Source organism: Scyliorhinus canicula, chromosome 23 (assembly GCF_902713615.1).
Source record: "Scyliorhinus canicula chromosome 23, sScyCan1.1, whole genome shotgun sequence".
In the NCBI taxonomy this organism is placed as follows: Eukaryota; Metazoa; Chordata; class Chondrichthyes; order Carcharhiniformes; family Scyliorhinidae; genus Scyliorhinus; species Scyliorhinus canicula.
The window spans coordinates 22,884,438-22,905,106 of NC_052168.1; the positions used below are offsets into that span (position 1 = coordinate 22,884,438).

The 20,669-nt window shown below is 46.4% G+C and overlaps 1 protein-coding gene across 2 annotated transcripts in view; it reads left to right on the forward strand.

Annotated features, from left to right (window-relative positions):
* rangap1b (Ran GTPase activating protein 1b) overlaps positions 1-20,669 on the forward strand; it is a 72,413-nt gene that overhangs the window by 21,534 nt on the left and 30,210 nt on the right. For both annotated transcript variants that reach the window (XM_038783501.1, XM_038783502.1), the window contains exons 4-9: positions 4,873-4,932; positions 10,890-11,069; positions 14,341-14,475; positions 15,528-15,686; positions 15,842-15,955; positions 18,037-18,136. In XM_038783501.1, coding sequence (XP_038639429.1) covers positions 4,873-4,932; positions 10,890-11,069; positions 14,341-14,475; positions 15,528-15,686; positions 15,842-15,955; positions 18,037-18,136 — 748 coding nt within the window. The remainder of the gene's footprint in view (positions 1-4,872; positions 4,933-10,889; positions 11,070-14,340; positions 14,476-15,527; positions 15,687-15,841; positions 15,956-18,036; positions 18,137-20,669) is intronic.

Sequence of the window (20,669 nt, forward strand, 5' to 3'; positions counted from 1 at the left end):
TTTTTATTCAAATCATGATCCCTTAATTGTTTTACATTTCATTTTGAACCACCCAAAACGGCCTGCAGTTGTACTGATGTTATGACCTATTAATATCCATTAATATGACCCCATTAACTGGGTGGCACTGCTGCCTCTCCGCAGCAGAGACACAGGTTCGATTTGGGCCTGATTTGCATGGTCTCCCTGTGTCTGCGTGGGTTTCCTCCAGGTGCTTCAGTTTTCCACATCCAAAGATGTGCACGTTAGGTGGTGTTGTGTGGATGAGCAAAGGAGTGGCCCTGGGTAGGGTGTTCTTTTGGAGGTTCGGTGCAGACTCAATGAGCCGAATCGCCGCCTCCTGCACTGTAGGGGTTGTATGGTTCCAATGGTAAGCAAATTGAATAATTCCGGCAATAATAAAAAACAGCGAAACAATTAAAGTTTCATGAAAGCTCATTGCCTTGAAACCTTAACTCTCATTTCTTTCTCCAGACCTGTTGAATATTCCCAGTATTTTCAGTTTTGTTTCAGATTTCCAGCATCTGTAGTATTTTGTTTTTGTATTTGTCTAATTTCAACCACAGCAATGCTAACTCATTGACAGGTCAGATAGAAGAAGCCAAAGTAAACTTATTTTAATCTGTATTAGTGTCACAAGTAGGTTAACATTAACATTGCAATGAAGTTACTGTGAAAATCCCCTAGTCGCTACACTCCGGCGCCTGTTTGGGTACACGGAGGGAGAATTCAGAATGTCCAAATTACTTAACAAGCAATTCTTTCAGGACCCGTGGGAGGAAACTGGAGCACCCGGAGGAAACCCGTGCAGATTCCACACAGACAGTGACTCAAGCTGGGAATCGTACCCGGGACCGTGGCGCTGTGAAGTAGCAGTGCTAACCACTGTGCTACCGTGCTGCCCTGCTAATCATGGCACCTAGCTTTTCTTTCCCCATTGGGCTCTTATTTCTTTTTCCTTGTTTCCACCCCTCCCCACACCTCGATGCAGCACAGTGCAACGTCTCTGAACTAACAGCCTTTCAATGGCTACATTTTTAATGAGATCATTACAACTGAGCTCATTACAACTGACCTGGATCTTATTGCAATCTGGTACCTGTGTATCTACATTTTCCAGGAGGTCTCAGTTTGTGATTCGGTCTGTAGCCAAATTCTCCTTTCACCAACAGCACCACCTCCGTACTGATGGCCCTGAGGCCAAATGTCTCACTCCAATTGCCCCAGCTGAGATCAACTGATTGGACACAGTTTGACAACAGGGTCAAACTTGACTTCATGCCATTTATTGTGCAGCGCATTTACCAACCAAACATTGTGGGAGGGACACAGTTGACCAACAGCTAATTGGCATCTTGAACCACTGCTTGGGTGCTTTAGAACTTAAATTTTAAAAAGCATTCTTAAAAGAGCTTGTCAGAGTAAATGATGAGGTTGTCTCCTCCTAGCAGGAAATATTTAGAATTAAGAGCTAGTTGTCACAACTCAATCACTGAGATGAGGAATTTCTTCCCACACAGCTCTGAATCTTAGCAATTCTGCACCCCATAGGGGTGTGATGCTCAGTTAATAGAACATATAGAACATAGAATAGTACAGCACAGAACAGGCCCTTCGGCCCTCTATATTGTGCTGAGCTTTGTCCGAAACCAAGATCAAGCTATCCCACTCCGTCATTCTGGTGTGCTCCATGTGCCTATCAAATAATTGAAAGTTCCTAAAGTGTCCGACTCCACTATCACAGCAGGCAGTCCATTCCACACTCTAACCACTCTCTGAGTAAAGAACCTACCTCGGACATCCCTCCTATATCTCCCACCCTGAACCTTATATTTACAGTTATGCCCCCTTGTAACAGCTACATCCACCCGAGGAAGTAGTCTCTGAACGTCCACTCTATCTATCCCCCTCATCACCTTCTAAATCTCTATTAAGTCACCTCTCGTCCTCTTTCGCTCCAATGAGAAAAGCCCTAGCTCCCTCAACCTTTCTTCATAAGACCTCCAATCCTGGCAGCGTCCTGGTAAATCTCCTTTGCACCCTTTCCAATGCTTCCACATCCTTCCTATAATGAGGTGACCAGAATTGCACATAATACTCCAAATGTGGTCTCACCAGGGTCCTGTACAGTAGCAGCATAACACCACGGCTCTTAAACTCAAGCCCCCTGTTAATAAACGCTAGCACACGATTAGCCTTCTTCACGGCTCTATCCACTTGAGTGGCAACCTTCAGAGATCTGTGGACATGAACCCCAAGATCTCACTGTTCCTCCACATTCCTAAGAACCCTGCCGTTGACCCTGTAATCCACATTCAAATTTGTCCTACCAAAATGAATCACCTCGCACTTATCAGGGTTAAACTCCATCTGCCATTTTTCGGCCCAGCTCTGCATCCTATTAATGTCTCTTTGCAGCCTACAACAGCCCTCCACCTCATCCACTACTCCATCAATCTTGGTGTCATCAGCAAATTTACTGACCCACCCGTCAGCCCCCTCCAAGTCATTGATAAAAATCACAAATAGCAGAGGACCCAGGACTGATCCCTGTGGTACGCCGCTGGTAACTGAAATTAAATTAAATGAAAATTGCTTATTGTCACGAGTAGGCTTCAGTGAAGTTACTGTGAAAAGCCCCTAGTCGCCACATTCCGGAGCCTGTCCGGGGAGGCTAGTACGGGAATCGAACCGTGCTGCTGGCCTGCTTGGTCTGCTTTAAAAGCCAGCGATTTAGCCAAGTGAGCTAAACCAGCCCCTGGTCTCCAATCTGAAAATTTTCTATCCACCACCACCTTCTGTCTTCTTTGTGATACGCAGTTACTTATCCAATTGGCCAAGTTTCCCTCTATCCCACACCTCCTTACTTTCTTCATGAGCAGACCATGGGGAACCTTATCAAACGCCTTACTAAAATCCATATATACTACATCAACTGCTCTACCTTCATCTATACACTTAGTTACCTCCTCAAAGAATTCAATCAAATTTGTGAGGCAACACAAATCCGTGTTGACTATCCCGGATTAAGCTGTATCTTTCCAAATGGTCATAAATCCTATCCCTCAGGATCTTTCCATTAACTTATCGACCACTGAAGTAAGACTAACCGGCCTATAATTACCAGGGTCATTCCTATTCCCTTTCTTGAACTGAGGAACAACATTTGCCACTCTCCAGTCCTCTGGCGCTATCCCCGTGGACAGTGAGGACCCAAAGATCAAAGTCAAAGGCTCTGCAATCTCATCCCTTGCCTCCCGAAGAATCCTTGGATATATCCCATCTGGCCCAGGGGACTTGTTGACCCTCAGGTTTTTCAAAATTGCTAATACATCTTCCCTCAGAACACCTACCTCCTCCAGCCTGCCCGCCTGTATCACACTCTCATCCTCAAAAACATGGCCCCTCTTCTTGGTGAACACTGAAGAAAAGTATTCATTCAACGCCTCTCCTATCTCTTCTGACTTCATGTACAACTTCCCACTACTGTCCTTGACCGGCCCTAACCTCACCCTGGCCATTCTTTTATTTCTCACATAAGAGTAAAACGCCTTGGGGGTTTCCTTGATCCGACCCGCTTTGATCATTTTCAATGTAGGGATTGATGGCTTTTTGGGCAAGTAAAGGGAAGGTAACGAGGGATATAGAGATCGGATGGGAAAGTGGAGTTGATATAAATATTCAGTCATCGCATTGAATAGCGGGGCAGGATCTGTATGGCTTGTTCTTGCTCCCATGTCTTGCGTTCTTAAAATATTAGATTTTTTGGGAGGGGAAAGAGAGAGAGGTTGATGCTATGAAGTGTTTCCTTTGATTGGGAAGTCAGCGAGGAAACATCAACTTAAAATGACCGGCAGAATGAGAAGGGGGAATAAGAGAAATGTCTTTACTCAGTAGTTGTCAGATTGGAGTGCTTTCCCACAGGGAGTGTCTGAGGCATCTTTTTTAAGAGAAAGCTGGATAGATATTTGGAACCAGGGACGGTGTAGGGGAGAGAGAGAGAGAGAGAGAGAGAGAGAGAGACACAGAGTGCTTAGTCTTGAATGGTCTTCTAAAAGCTGGCATGGAAAGAACTGATGGGCTGTAACATTAGCGGTCTTCTCCGTAATCGGGGCCAGGTACAATATGTGGGCAGCACGATAGCACAGTGGTTAACACTGTTGCTTCACAGCGCCAGGAACCGGTGTTCGATTCCAGGCTTGGGCCACTATCTGTATGGAGGCTGCACGTTATCCCCGTATCTGCGTTGGGTTTCCTCCGGGTGCTCTGGTTTTCTCCCACAATCCCCGAAAGGCGTGCTTGTTAGATGAATTGGACTGTCTGAATTCTCCCTTGGTGTACTCTGAACAGGCGGCAGAGTGTGGTGACTAGGGGATTTTCACAGTAACTTCATTGCAGTGGTTTTTTAAATAAATGTAGCGTATCCAATGTTTTTATCCAATTAAGGGGCAATTAAATGTGGCCAATCCACCTTACCCTGTACATCTTTGGATTGTGGGGTCGAAACCCACGCAAACACGGGGAGAATGTGCAAACTCCACACGGACAGTGACCCAGGGCCGGGATTGAACCTGGGACCTCGGTGCCGTGAGGCAGCAATGCTTGCCACTATGCTGCCCTTTCATTGCAGTGTTAATTAATGTAAGCAATGAATGTGATGATAATGAAGATTATTATAAATCCTATGAGTTTCTGTCCTTGGTGCGCAGTCTGTGATGGGCTGCTTATTTTAGAAATTATCAAACTAGTATGTCAGCCTGTTCTGACACAAATCATTGACTTTATATCAAACAGGTTGAGTTTTGTCATTAGTAAATGGTACTTCTATAATTTGACCATTGTTAAATTAAGCCTTTTCCCCCTCTCTCTCAGAAATGTTACTGGAGCGACATGTTCACTGGTCGATTGCGGTCAGAGATTCCGCTTGCCCTGGTAAGAAAGACTTGTACCACTTTAAACTCCATGTTATTAAAATCAGTTATAAATATGAGGACAGATGGTGAGCGTGTTGAGATGATGGGAGTGTAAAATTGGCCATGTTGGTTTAAAATGGTTGGACTGCTGGTTGCCAAAAATTGGAGAGTAATTTTCCATTTGCTTGTCAGATACTTGAAGCTAAAACTATCCAATATTCTGCACCATAGCTGCCGTGTGTATCATGTGCAAGATATGGTGCCAACATGCCAAGGCTTCCTTGACAGCACCTCCTAACCCTGTGACCTCCACCATCTGGACGAGCAAGGGCATGGGAACACCACCTTGAAGTCATATTCTACCAGTACTTGGAAGTATGTTTCTGTTCCTTGGTTATTGCTGGGACATAATTCTGGAACTCCCTCCCTAACAGCACTGTGGACGCACATTCCCCACGTGGACTGCAGCGGTTTTAAACAGACATCTCACCATTACCATCTCTGGTGAAATTAGGGATGTGCCTTGCCAGTGGTTTCCACGTCCCATGAATGAATAAAGGAACAATAACTTGCAATTTCACACTGGAGAAAGCTCCAGAGCTTTGGGGTCATGTTTTTCTACACCCTCCATCCCTGCATTTGCTGACTTTGTTACAGGGAATGCTTTCCTAGATCACGAGCACTCTCCGAGGCGCACTCAGATTTGCATAATTCACGAGTAACCTTAATAATGTTTGCCAGCTATACAATTGCAGAGATCATCGCAGTTTGGCTTCAGATCCACACCTGCAGATCCAGCAGGGAGTACAGTGCACAACCTTGGGTATCACGGAATCTCACAGTACAGAAGAGGCCCTTCAGCCCATCGAGTGTGCACAAACATGTGAAAACACCTGACTTACCGACCCAATCCAATTTGCCAGCACTTGGCCCATAGCCTTGAATATTGTGACGTGCCAAGTGCTCACTCAGATTTTTAAAGGATGTGAGGCAATCTGTCTCTACCACCCTCCCAGGCAGTGCATTCCAGACCATCACCACCCTCTGGGCTAAAACTTATGCTCAAATCCCCCCTTTTGGGGGCTTGTATTTCCCCCTCCTCCTCACCTTGAATGTGTGTTCCCTCGAAACTAACCCTTCAACTAAGGGGAACAGCTGCTCCCCATCCACCCTGTCCATGCCCCTCATAATCTTGTCCACCTCGATCAGGTCGCCCCTCAGTCTCTGCTCCAGCGAAAACAACCCAAGTCTATCCAACCCCTCTCCGTAACTTCAATGTTCCATCCCAGGCAACATCCTGGTGAATCACCTCTGCACCCCCTCCAGTACAATCACATCCCTCCTATAATGTGGTGACCTGAATTGCACACAGTGCTCCAGTCGTGGGCTCACCAATCTTCTATACAACTCCATCATAACCTCCCTGCTTTTGTAATCTATGCCTCGATTGATAAAGGCAAGTGTCCCATATGCCTATTTCACCCACCCTATTAACCTGTCCTTCCGCCTTCAGAGATTGATGGATAAACATGGCAAAGTCCCTTTGTTTCCCAGAACTCCCTTGCGCTATGCCGTTCATTGAATACTTCCTTGTCAAATTATTCCTTCCAAAGTCTATCACCTCACACTTTTCAGAGTTTAATACCATCTGCCTATTTGATCATCCAGTCTATATCTCCCTGTAACCCAAGACACACAACCTCACTGTTAACTACCTGGCCATCCACAAAGTTACTGATTCGACCCCCCACATAGTCACCCATGTTGTTTATATAAATGACGAATAATTTGGGACGCAGCACAGATCCCTGCATATGCCACTGGATATTGGCTTCCAGTCACTGAAGCAGCCTTCTGTCATAACACTCTGTCTCCTACAGCTAAGCTAATTTTGAATTCTCCATGTCAAATTACCGTGTATTCTCTGTGCATTTTCCTTCTTTATAAGTCTCCCATGTGTGACCTTGGCAAAGACTTCGCTCAAAACCATATAAACTGCCCTCATCTATACACCTGGTCACCTCCTCAAAAAGGTCAATCAAATTTGTTAGGCATGACCTCCCTCTGACCAAGCCGTGCTGACTATTCCTGATCAAACCTTGCCTCTCCAAGTGGTGATAGATTCTCTCCTTCAGAAATTTTGCCAATAGTTTCCCTAACACAGACGTGTGACTCGCTGGTCTGTAGTTCCCTGGCTTATTTCTGCAACCCTTTAAATAGTGGGACCACATTAGCTGTTCTCCAGTCCTCTGGCATTTCCCCCGTGGCCAGAGAGAAATTAAAAATTTGGGTCAGAGTCCCTGCAATCTTCTCCCTCGCCTCCCACAGCAACCTGAGACACAATTCATCCGGACCTGGAGAATTGTCCTCTTTTTAAGCTTGCCAACACCGCCAGTATCGTGTCACTCCCCATATCAATTTGTTGAAGGACCTCACAGTCTCTCTCCCTGTGTTCTATATCTCCATGTGGGTAAAGACAGGTGTGAAGTATTCATTCAACACCCCACCAATGTCCTCTGGCTCCACCCACAGATTTCCCTTAATGGGCCCTACTCTCTCCCTGGTTATCCTCTGCCCATTGATATATTTATAGAACATCTTGGGATTTTCCCTACTTCCCTACCAGCCAGAGCTTCCTCATATCCTCTCTTTGCTCCCCTAATTGCTTTCTTAAGCTCTATCCTGTACTTTCTGTACTCCACTAATTCCCCCATTGATTTTGCTCCTCTTATACCTGCTAAAAGCCTCTCTTTTCCTTCTCATCTTATCCTGAATATCTCTTGTCATCCATTGTTCTCTGGGTTTGTTACTCCTTCCTATCACCCGAGAGGGAACATGTTGGGCCTGAACCCTCCCCATTTCCTTTTTGAACAACCCCCACTGCTCTTCAGATTTCCCCACAAGTATCTATTCCCAGTCTACCTTGGCCAGATCCTACCTTATTCTACTAAAATCTGCGTTCTCTACAGTCCAAAACTTGTTTTTTTGTTATTTTTGCAGCTAGTCTAACAAACTTAAATTGTACTATATTGTTGTTGATATCACTAAAATGCTCCCCCACCACCACCTCGACGAACTGTCTGGATTCCATCCCCAGAATTAGGTTCAGCTCTGCGCTGTCTCTTTTTTTTAATATAAATTTAGAGTACCCAATTATTTTTTCCAATTAAGGGGCAATTTAGAGTGGCCAATCTACCTATCCTGAACATCTTTGGGTTGTGGGGTTGAAACCCACGCGGACACGGGGAGAATGTGCAAATTCCACACGGACAGTGACCCAGAGCCGGGATTCGAACCTGGGTCCTCAGCGCCGTAGGCAGCAATGCTAACCACTGTGCCACCGTGCTGCCCAGCACTGCGCTGTCTCTTGTTGGATCCTCTACACATTGACATAAAACGTTCTCTTGTATTGTATACGTTTTAAGTAATCCACTCTATCTAAATCCTCAATATGATGACTATTCCAATTCCTATTGGGAACGTTGAAATCACCTAATATACTTACCCTATTATTACTTTTACACAGCTCCGAGAATTGTACACACATTTGCTGCTTAATTTCCTGCTGCCTATCGGGGCGACTATAATAAACACCCAGCAATTTGGCTGCCCCTTTTTAAAAATTATTATTGGTAACTTCTATCCACAAAGCATTTGATGCCCCCTCCAAGATATCATCTCTCCTTACTGCAGTAACTGACTCCTTAACTAATAATGCAATGCCTCCTCCTCTTTTACCCCCTCCTCTGTCTCGCCTGAAGATTCAGTATCCCGGGATGTTGAGCTGCCAATCCTGCCCGTTCCTCAACCCCGTTTCTGTGATGGCTACTGTATCATAATTCCACGTTTCAATCCTCTCCCTCAACTCATCCCTGACATCTTCTTTTCCCCACCCTCGCACCGGGTTCCTGCGGTCTGTTCTACTTGCGTTAATGATCTTCTGAGATCGCTTAACTTGGTGCAGGCCAGGATCAAGCCCGTTCCCTTTCTGTTGCTCTTTTAAAATCCTATCGTTCTTGCCCAATGGCATCCTTCAGCACCAGGGTGGGTGCCACAGGTCTTTACTCTCTCTCGCTCTCTCTCTCGCCCTTGAGGGGTTCCGGCATTCTGATATCCTGCCCAAGGAGCAATTGTTTCTATGAGCCTTGACAGTGAATATAGGGAAGTTATTTGACCGTGGGTCCATTGCAGCTAAGTCCTGATAAGATCATGAGCATTAGCAGAGTTTCGGTCTGACACTTTCCTTAAAACCTAAGGATGCAGCCATCAGATCCATGAAACGTCTCAGACTTTAGTCCCATTAGTTTTCCTAGTACCTTTTCTCTACCAAATTGTATTTATTCGCCCCATTGCCTCTTGGTTTTCCACTATTCTTGGATGCTTATTGTGTCTCTGACTGTGAGGACAGATATAAAAGTCTCTCCAGTTCCTTGTTTCCCATTTATTAATTTCCCAGTCTCACTGCCGCAGGGTTCTTCGGCTTCCTTAATGTTTATAGAATTTACAGTGCAGAAGGAGGCCATTCGGCCCATCGAGTCTGCACCGGCTCTTGGAAAGAGCACCCCACCCAAGGTCAACACCTCCACCCTATCCCCACAACCCAGTAACCCCACCCAACACTAAGGGCAATTTTGGACATTAAGGGCAATTTATCATGGCCAACCCACCTAACTTGCACATCTTTGGACTGTGGGAGGAGACCGGTGCTCCCGGAGGAAACCCACGCACACACTGGGAGGATGTGCAGACTCTGCACAGACAGTGACCCAAGCCGGAATCGAACCTGGGACCCTGGAGCTGTGAAGCAATTGCGCTATCCACAATGCTACCGTGCTGCCCTACTTCAGCTTCTCTTTTCCTTTTTATATACTCGAAGGAACATTTACTGTCTGATGTTCTACTTCCTAGTTTTCTCTTGCATTCCAATTTCACCCTCTTCACTATATGTACAGTGATTGGTACGTACGCCCAGCAAATAATTATACTTTTCAGCAGGGTTCACTTGACAGCAATTGTGAAAAGCGACCCTCTGTTGATCAGGCACATTTCTGATCCACCAGCAGTGTATAAATGTCCATTCCAAGCTGCGAAATACACCCCGGTAGGGTTCTCGCATGTCCCTTCTAGTGGTTGCACTATCCCCATAGGGCCACATCCCTTTTGATAATAAATGATTACTGAGATACATAGAAGATACAAGCAGGAGGAGGCCTTTTGGCCCTTCGAGTCTGCTCTGCCATTTATCATGATCCTGGCTGATTATACAACTCAATTGGCAGGAATGCCAAGACAGTGGTGGAACTGCTACATATTGAATCTGTATCATTTTCTGGCCGCGAGCAGTGGAAAGCTTCCTATTTGTTCTGAACATGATAACCCTACTGATAACTATCTTTGGTTTGAAGAGATGTCTGCTGCTGTGACCAGAATTCCTGCACCCCTTCCCCTCTGGTGGAACAACTCCGTCCAGTTCCATTATATCAATTGGGCTGACCGGTCAATCATCACCAATGCTCGGGAACTACCTGATTCAAATATCAGATTGCTGAGCAATGTCACTTTTTTACCTTCCATTACTCACGGTGACACCTTGGGAAACATAGAACATACAGTGCAGAAGAAGACCATTCGGCCCATCAAGTCTGCACCGACCCACTTAAGCCCTCACTTCCACCTATCCCCCTCGCAAGTCTTTGGACTGTGGGAGGAAACCGGAGCACCCGGAGGAAACCCACGCAGACACGGGGAGAACGTGCTGACTCCGCACAGACAGTGACCCAGCCGGGAATAGAACCTGGCACCCTGGCGCTGTGAAGCCACAGTGCTATCCACTTGTGCTACCGTGCTGCCCAGAAGAAAGAGGTCCTGCTGCCAACCACCTCCCCAGAAACTCCAGTTGCAGCGTTCTTGTCACGACAGCTGTTCTTAGAAGTTTCTAACCTAAAAATATCTTTTTTTTTTCTCCATTGTAACCAGGTATCGCTGGGTAATGCACTGATGAATGCAGGAGCTCAGCTGACACTGTTGGATCTCAGTGACAATGCATTTGGACCCGATGGAGTTCGGAGCATTGAAACCTTATTGAAGAGTAAAGTGTGTTACACATTGCAGGAGCTGCGACTGAATAACTGTGGCATGGGAATCGGTGGTGGTCAGGTATTTATTCATTTTTAATACCCTGTCATCCCATCCCTGTAGTTTTCCAAGATTTCACCCAATTAATGTGTGAGCCGAGGGCAGTGCGTGAGCCGAGGGCAGTGTGTGTTGCCTGACTAGTAAACTCGAGTGCCGTCATATAACTAAATTCCAACTTTGTAACAGGAGTCACTGGACACTGGTCAGCAGCAGTAAGCAGTCATTAAACCCTCATCTCACGTAGAGGTGTTATAAACAATTATCAGGCCCATGCTGATACTGCAGCTGTGATCAGTGTAGCTTGACTTCAATTTGGGGTATTTCTCATCCATGTTATGTAATATTTTATATCCCATATATAGCTTTTTTCATTATTTTGTGTGGCTAGGATTTTCAATGTGGTGATGCGGCTATGATAACCATTCCACATGAGTTCCATTGTATGATTGGTTTGTTTTTAAAAAGCGCTAATGCAGGTTAAAATACAAATTGATGTAAACTGTGGAGTGGTTGAGACCCAGCCCCTCAATTCGTCTGTCTGCTCCACAATTGGATTTTTATTTATATTGAGGATTGCGGCGGAGTAGTTAATTAGAGACGTTCATTAAGAGGATGTAGTTAATGGGAGGAGCCAGGGGGTTGAAGCTATCGGGTGTTGAGGTTCAGTTTTAATTTGTGGCTGGGAGATGGGCTGAGAAGGTTTTCTGAAGATGTGCAGCCAGAGATTTGCATTATTCTGATTTTGGGGGGGGGTGGGGGTCTCATCTCTTTCCTCAAAGCAGTCTCCAAAGATCTCTGTTTCTCAAAGTGGAGTATTAACTCTGTACAGCGAGTATTCAATTTTTAAAAGTAAATATAGAGTACCCAATTCTTTCTTTTTTTTCCCCCAATTAAGGGGCAATTTAGTGTGACCAATCCACCTACCCTGCACATCTCTTTGGGTTGAGGGGTGAGACCCAAACAAACGGGGAGAATGTGCAAACTCCACATGGACAGTGACCCGGGGCCGGGATTGAACCCGGGTCTGCGATGCTGTGAGACAGCAGTGCTAACCACTGAGCCACGGTGCCACCCCATCCAGCAAGTATTCCTGAGTTCTAATTGTATTTGAAAGTAGATTGGGACCTGAATTGGTTTTGGTTGTTTGAGTGAAATTAAAGATAGCAGTTGAGGGTTATTGTGTCACTGTATTGATTAGCATTGTTTACGGGGTTAATTGTAAACTATTTTCTTGTGTGATGTTTGAGAGAGAGAGAGAAGAGAGAAATACAGCACAGAACTGGCCCGTCGGCCCACAATGTTGTGCCGAACCCTTATCCTAGGTTAATCATTGAATTTTGGACACTAAGGGCAATTTAACATGGCCAATCCGCCCAACCTGCACATCTTTGGACTGTGGGAGGAAACCGGAGCACCCGGAGGAAACCCACGCAGACATGGGGAGAAGGTGCAGACTCCACACAGACAGTGACCCAAGTCGAAATCGAACTTGGGACCCTGGAGCTGTGAAGCAATTGTGCTACCCACAATGCTACTGTGCTGCCCTTAAGAAGAAATTAATCTACACTCCATTATTCTACCCTAATCCATGTACCTATCCAATAGCCGCTTGAAGGTCCCTAACGTTTCCGACTCAACTACTTCCACAGGCAGTGCATTCCATGCCCCCACTACTCTCTGGGTAAAGAACATCCTCTGACATCCCCCCTATATCTTCCACCATTTATCTTAAATTTATGTCCCCTTGTAATGGTGTGTTCCACCCGGGGAAAAAGTCTCTGACTGTCTACTCTATCTATTCCCCATATCATATAAACCAAAGGTATTTATTTTCTTTTATTCATAAATTTAGAGTATCCAATTCTTTTCCTTTTTAATTAAGGGGCAATTTAGCGTGGCCAATCCACCCACGCAAACACGGGGAGAATGTGCAAACACGGGGAGAATGTGAAAACTCCACAAGGACAGTGACCCAGAGCCGGGGTCGAACCTTGGACCTCGGCGCTGTGAGGCTGCAGGGCTAACCCACTGCGTCACCATGCTGCCCCCTGCCACCCTGTGTTAAAGATATTTCAGTACTTTAGTTATAAAATTTGCTTCAATGTACCATTTTGTATGAAATCACTCCTGGAGTGACGTATCCTCTCCTCACTGTCTTACAAAATTAAAATAAAATATTGGGGTTTCTGTCCAGTATCCGAGCCACTTTTAGGGTCTGGTCCGGGATCGTAATAATGTACACCAACACCGAATATTTCATAGGTTATAGAAAATGCTTGGCCTCACGACGCCGAGGTCCAGGTTCGATCCCGCCCCCGGGTCACTGTCCATGTGGGGTTTGCACATTCTCCCCCTTGTTTGCGTGGGTTTCGCCCCCACAACCCAAAGATGTGCAGGGTAGGTGGATTGGCCACGCTAAATTGCCCCTTTAATTGGGGAGAAAAATTGGGTATTCCAAATTTAAGGTTTTTTTAAATTGAAAGTACCCAATTCATTTTTCTCAATTAAGGGGCAATTTAGCGTGTTCAAGCCACCTACCCTGCACGTCTTTGGCTTGTGGCGGCGAAACCCACGCAGACACGGGGAGAATGTGCAAACCCCACATGGACAGTGACCCGGGCACGGGATCGAACCTGGGACCTTGACGCCATGAGGCTGCAGTGCTAACCCACTGCGCCACCGAGCTGCCCTCTCCAAATTTAAGTTCATGAAAATGCTTAATAATTCATATATTAATAAAACTCTCATCAATGTCAGCTGGTAAAAACAAAAATATTTACACTTGATTGGACGCAGAGGGAGTGCACGGCTCTCATAGCCAATGTTGTGTGCAGTCCGCATGGCAACACTCGTCACTTCCCTTTGCTTTACGTGCGTATCATTCAGTTATACTGGTAGGGAAAAAATCTACACTGAGAGGAGCCAACAGAATGTGGCAACCCTGCACGTGGGCAACTGTGAACAAAATGTCTTGTGGGCCACATTCCGAACCCAGATGGGCAGCATGTGGCCTGCAGGTTGTCCACCACTGTCCAAAACAATGCTTGGTGTTTGGGCATTACTAATTGACCCACTTGCAACAGGCAGTTGAGTAAACCATGCCAAGCATATTTGTTTGAAGCAGTTTGCTACAAATGTCTTATACTTGTAATGCTCGGAATGGTGCCTTTCGCGTACTGGACCATCAGAGCAGTTCCATTCAACTTTTGTTTCAATTAGGTAAATGTGTGCTGATTTTTTTATTTCGGGAAGGCGCCTGAATGGTTTACCGTGTTTTCGGTTTCTGTTGCAGATTCTAGCTGCGGCACTCGGTGAGTGCCACCGTCTGTCAAGTGCACTGGGAAAGCCAATGGCACTGAAAGTCTTTGTCGCTGGGAGGAATCGTCTGGAGAATGAAGGTGCCATCGCCCTAGCTGAGGCTTTTAAGGTACAGGATTGCGCAAGAGTGACGCCGCTGCCTCGGGGCAGTGGAAACGGGACAGAACGTGGGAGTGATGAGTGTGTGTCATGGAGCATTGGACTACTGGTTCAATTCACTTTGAGTTCTCATTCATTTTGTAAGGATTCACCGACTGGGAGGGAGGGGGGAAAATTACATTCCCATGCCTTCTCGCTGTGGTGATCTGTCAGTACTACAACTAATCGAGTTTTCTTCTGGCAAGAAATTATCTAACGAATGGAGGGTAATGGCACCGATGGACATGAATGGAGGGTAATGGCTCTGATGGACATGAATGGAGGGTAATGGCTCTGATGAGCAGCACAGAAGGAGACCAGCCTATTGTGTCTCTGCTTGCACTCTGAAAGGGAAATCCACTTCCTGGTCCTAATACTAAAGTCTTGTGGAATACCACTATGTTCCCCTGCAGCCCGATAACTGTTTAACCCTACTGTGCTTTCCGCAGCTTACCCAGGTCTATATCTACGTAGCCACCACCTCAATTAGCTCATTGGGTTTCAACTTTACAAATAAAGCTGTCTGCTCAACTCAAACTAGCATTTGAACCAGGGATGTATAGACCTCCTTTGGTTAATCTCTAGAATCAAACCTTATAAAGTCTTGCCCGTTCATGAAGGCTAAATGCATAACCTATTCTTTCAGCCACAGAACGGTAATGTCCTTGTCCTTGCGAATCATGGAATGCTTATTTGAAAGTTTCTCTTGAGGCTAAAGGCCAGGTCCGTGCTCAGGCAGGCTGAACCCTGACCGGAGAATGCTCAATAGTCTCGAACACCTCTTCACATTTGGACTTTTTCATTCTTGTACAAGTTGTAATGTTCCCGCGTATCTGCAAACTGGTGGACAGCTTGTTTTGTTTTGAAGGGCAAGGTTTCCATTTGCTTTCTGTGGGGCGGGACGAAATTGTGAACATCAAATTTCAGTTTTCACGTTCTTGGAAAATGGGAAGCTTGTGGGGCGAGAAGGGGGAAGAACTGGATTGAACGAAGTCAAAAGTTTAAATGAAACCTTCTGTTCAGTCCATAGGAACCTTGGAGGAGGTACAAATGACACAGAATGGAATAAACCATCCTGGCATTCGAGCTTTGGCGAAAGCATTCACTGAAAACCAGCACCTGAGGATCATAAATCTCAATGATAACACCTTCACTGAAAAAGGAGCAGTTGCCATGGCTGAGGTAAGAGGCTACATGGCCGATGCTGTTTTTATCTTTCTTCCAATGTTTACCTATTCCCTTTTTGACCTAGGCTGAAGCATGAACCAGAATGCTGGCAGCCACTCTATAACCATCAGCATTCACTATTTAACTGGTATTTTTCTTCGTGTTTTTAGACGCTGAAGACCCTCCATCACATCGAAGTCATCAATTTTGGGGATTGTCTGGTGCGATCAGAAGGAGCCCTAGCTATTGCTGAAGCGGTAAAATCTGGACTGCAGAACCTCAAGGTTTGTTAGAACTTTCTTTCAGCAACTCTCCTACTGGCACACCATGTACTAGATTCAGACAACCCCCTCCCCCCCCAATGCCCAAATAAGTTTACCGGTGCCAGTTGCTTCCGTGGCTTGTTTCAGAAATTCCTTATCATTGTCTCATAATGCTCCTATAAGACATAGGAGCGGAATTGGGCCATTCGGCCCACCAGGTCTGCTCCACCATTCGATCATGGCTGATAAGTTTCTCATTCCCATTCTTCTGATCCCCTTATTAATTAAGAACCGATCTATCTCTGTCTTAAAGACACTCGGTGCTTTGGCCTCCACAGCCTTCTGTGGCAAAGAGTTCCACAGATTCACCACCCTCTGGCTGAAGAAATTCCTCCTCATCTCTGTGCATCAGATTTAGAAAGACTTTTCCCATTTAAAAAAATGGACTACGCCTTCTTTCTACCAAAGAGTACAACCTCACACTTTTTCACATTGTATTCCATTCGCCACTTCTTTGCCCACTCTCCTAACATCATGAAACACTTCCTGGCCCAGTTTACTGCTTTATATAAATTCAGGAGCTGGTTGTAGAGAATTTGGCGCCTGTTACTACAAGGAAATTGCGAATTGCTGCAGGTGAAAACGGCAGAATAAAAAGTGATTTGTTCTCGTGCAGACTGGGTGAAGCTTTTTCATATTGAAATGTCTTCTGATTCTAGTACCTGGTGTGCTAGTGAGGCTGAGATCACTATCCCATGTAGAACTGGTTACTCTGGGTTAAATAAAAAGGGTTCATGGGGGATGGGGAAAGTCATGGGGAAAGTCTTACTGATCTTCCACAGAGCGATAACCGCTTCTTCCCCACTGTTAACAGCCTCCTGAATGGCCCTGTTATGTACTGAACTGATCTCTCCACACATCTTCTATACCGTGTAGCACTACACTCCATATGCTTCATCCGATGTCTATGAAATGAAAATGAAAATCGCTTATTGTCACGAGTAGGCTTCAATGAAGTTACTGTGAAAAGCCCCTAGTCACCACATTCCGGCGCCTGTCCGGGGAGGCTGGTACGGGAATCGAACCGTGTTGCTGGCCTGCTTGGTCTGCTTTAAAAGCCAGCGATTTAGCTTCGTGAGCTAAGCCAGCCCCAATGTATTTACATTGTGTAGCTGTCGTATGTCCTATGTTTATAGAACATAGAACAGCACAGAACAGGCCCTTCGGCCCTCTATGTTGTGCCGAGCAATGATCACCCTACTCAAACCCACGTATCCACCCTATACCTGTAACCCAACAACCCCCCCCCCCCCCCCCCTTAACCTTACTTTTAAGGACACTACGGGCAATTTATCATGGCCAATCCACCTAACCCGCACATCTTTGGACTGTGGGAGGAAACCGGAGCACCCGGAGGAAACCCACGCACACACGGGGAGGACGTGCAGACTCCGCACAGACAGTGACCCAGCCGGGAACCGAACCTGGGACCCTGGAGCTGTGAATCATTTATGCTAACCACCATGCTACCCTGCTGCCCCATGTTATGTATGGTATGAGCTGTCTGGACTGTACTCAGAACAATACTTTTCACTGTACACTATGTAACAATAAACCTAAATCTAATCTAAATGGTGTTCTTTACATCAGGCGAATCAAACAGCAGCATTTTTAAAGGCATTATTACAATATTGAGGGTAATCTGCTATTGGAATTCACTTTTTTCATTTGCTTAGGAGAGTTCCATTACGTTTACCCCGTCTGGGTGGTTAATTTAGAAGCAAAATACTGTGGATGCTGGAAATCTGAAAAGAAAGAGAAAATGTTGGAAAAACTCGAGTGGCAGCATCTGTGACGACAGAAACACGAGATAACGTTTCGAGTCCATAGGATTCTTCTACAGAACTTCTCTGAATGCCTTCGTTCTGAACAAGAGTCCTATGGACTCGAAACGTTAACTCACGTTTCTCTCGTCACAGATGCTGCCAGATCTGGACGGTTGCTTCACACGAACCTCATCCCACGTTATTTCACCCCATAAAAATATCCTTCTGTTACTTTCCACCCCCTAACTGTCACCGTTCAACTGTGTGTCTCTGCAGGAGCTGAACCTTTCGTTTGGAGAGATCCAGAGAGATGCTGCAATCTCGGTGGCTGAGTCGGTGGAACAGAAATCCCTGCTGGAGAGACTGGATTTGAATGGTAGGTGTGCGGGGAACCGGGATTTGAGGAAGCAGGCTACGATAACAAGTTAACATTTTACAGTCAAAAGCAAAATGCTGCGTCTGCTGGAGATGTGAAATAGAAACGGGTGCTGGAAAAACTCTGCATCGGTGAAGCGGCAAACTGGAGCTTACTTTTCTCATCCAACATTTTAAAAAAAATTACTTTTCTCATCCAACATTTTAAAAAAAATTCAGAGTACCCAATTCATTTTTTTCCAATTAAGGGCCAATTTAGCATGGCTAATCCACCTAGCCTGCACATTTTTGGGTTGTGGAGGTGAAACCCATGCAAACACGGGGAGGATGTGTTGGTAATGGTCAACACACGGTAGCATGGTGGTTAGCATAAATGCTTCACAGCTCCAGGGTCCCAGGTTCGATTCCCGGCTGGGTCACTGTCTGTGCGGAGTCTGCACGTCCTCCCCGTGTGTGCGTGGGTTTCCTCCGGGTGCTCCGGTTTCCTCCCACAGTCCAAAGATGTGCGGGTTAGGTGGATTGGCCATGATAAATTGCCCGTAGTGTCCTTAAAAGTAAGGTAAGGGGGGGGGGGGGGGGGGGGGGGGTTGTTGGGTTGCGGGTATAGGGTGGATACGTGGGTTTGAGTAGGGTGATCATTGTTCGGCACAACATTGAGGGCCGAAGGGCCTGTTCTGTGCTGTACTGTTCTATCGATGTGCAAACTCCACATGGACAGTGACCCAGAGCCGGGTTCGAACCTGGGACCTCGGCGTCGTGAGGCGGCAGGGCTAACCCACTGCGCCACCGCGCTGCCCTTCTCGTCCAACATGACTCCTCCCCGGAGGGTTATTGCTCCTGCCTCTATCCCTACTCATCGCTTCACGTGAAGCGGCGATTCAGTTTAGTCTACTGCGTGCGCTACTCAAAATGTGGTATCTTCACTGGAGGCAGCAAACGCAAATTTGATTTGTGGAAAATTGCAGGTTGACCAGCATGCGAAGGAGCAGGATGGATTAACTATGTACCTACAGCCCTTCACGGCAGATGAAGGATCTTGTCTGCAATATTAAACTTCCTCTTATTATGAAAATGGCTTATTGTCACAAGTAGGCTTTAATGAAGTTACTGTGAAAAGACCCTAGTCACCACATTCCGACGCCTGTTCGGGGAGGCTGGTACGGGGTTATCAGAGTTACAAAGCCAGAGCTCAGAGTGTGGACAGTGGCAAACCCCTAATCCAGCTCTTGCCTGCTCCAAAAACCAATTCAAATTGAATCCAATTTGTGGTCCCCACAAGAGAGACGTACCAGATCCAGGCATTACACCTGACCTCTCACTCCTCTCAGCCAAAAGGCCGAGAAGCGATAACGTCCGATTCTTTTTGAGCTGCTGATTGATCTCTGCCTTTCCGGCATTTGTATTTCATGTTTGTGGCAGTCGGCCCATAGTGCTTAGAACCCAGTGACAAGTGCACACGCCTTGGTTGAAGCCTGTAAATTCTAAATCTGTCTTCTGCATAAACAATGCGATGCCTGAAAATGGGAGGTGGGAAAGACTAAGATTCCAGTTCAGCAAATGGCAGAGGGGGTGGGAAAGAAAATAAGTAATTTCATTTTAAAAATATGGAATTCTATTTGTACCTTGAGTAAACCTTGACCAAATTCAGCTCATACTCGTTGAAGCAGCGTGCCCACTCCTAGGTACATTCTCCCATTTGGATGCAACTTCAGTTTCAGCATGGCGGGTTAGCACTGCGACCTCACAGCACCAGGGACCCCGGTTCAATTCCGGTCTTGAGTGACTCTGGAGTTTGTACTTTCCCCCAGTGTTTGCGTGGGTTTCCTCCAGGTGCTCCGGTTTCCTGCCAGAGTCCAAAGATGAGCAGGTGAGCTGGATTGGCTATGCTCAATTGCTCCATAGTGTCCACAGCTTAGGTGGGGTTACAAGGATAGGGCAGTGGAGCGTGCCCAGGTAGGATGCTGTTTTGGAGGGTCGGTGCAGACTTGATGGGCTGAATGGCCTCCAGCACTGTAGGGACTTGTACACTGGGCATGGGTGAACATAGAACAGTACAGCACAAAACAGGCCCTTCGGCCCTCAATGTTGTGCCGAGCCATGATCACCCTACTCAAACCCACGTATCCACCCTATACCCGTAACCCAACAACCCCCCCCCTTAACCTTACTTTTTATTAGGACACTATGGGCAATTTAGCATGGCCAATCCACCTAACCCGCACATCTTTGGACTGTGGGAGGAAACCGGAGCACCCGGAGGAAACCCACGCACACAGGGGGAGGACGTGCAGACTCCGCACAGACAGTGACCCAGCCGGGAATCGAACCTGGGACCCTGGAGCTGTGAAGCATTTATGCTAACCACCATGCTACCCTGCTGCCCCGAATTTGGTGCCATAGCACAGTGGTTAGCACTGTTGCTTCGCAGCGCTAGGGTCCCAGGTTTGATTCCCGGCTCTGAGTCACTGTCTGTGTGGTCTGCCTGTTCCCTGTGTGTCTGCGTGGGTTGCCTCCGGGTGCTCTGGTTTCCACCC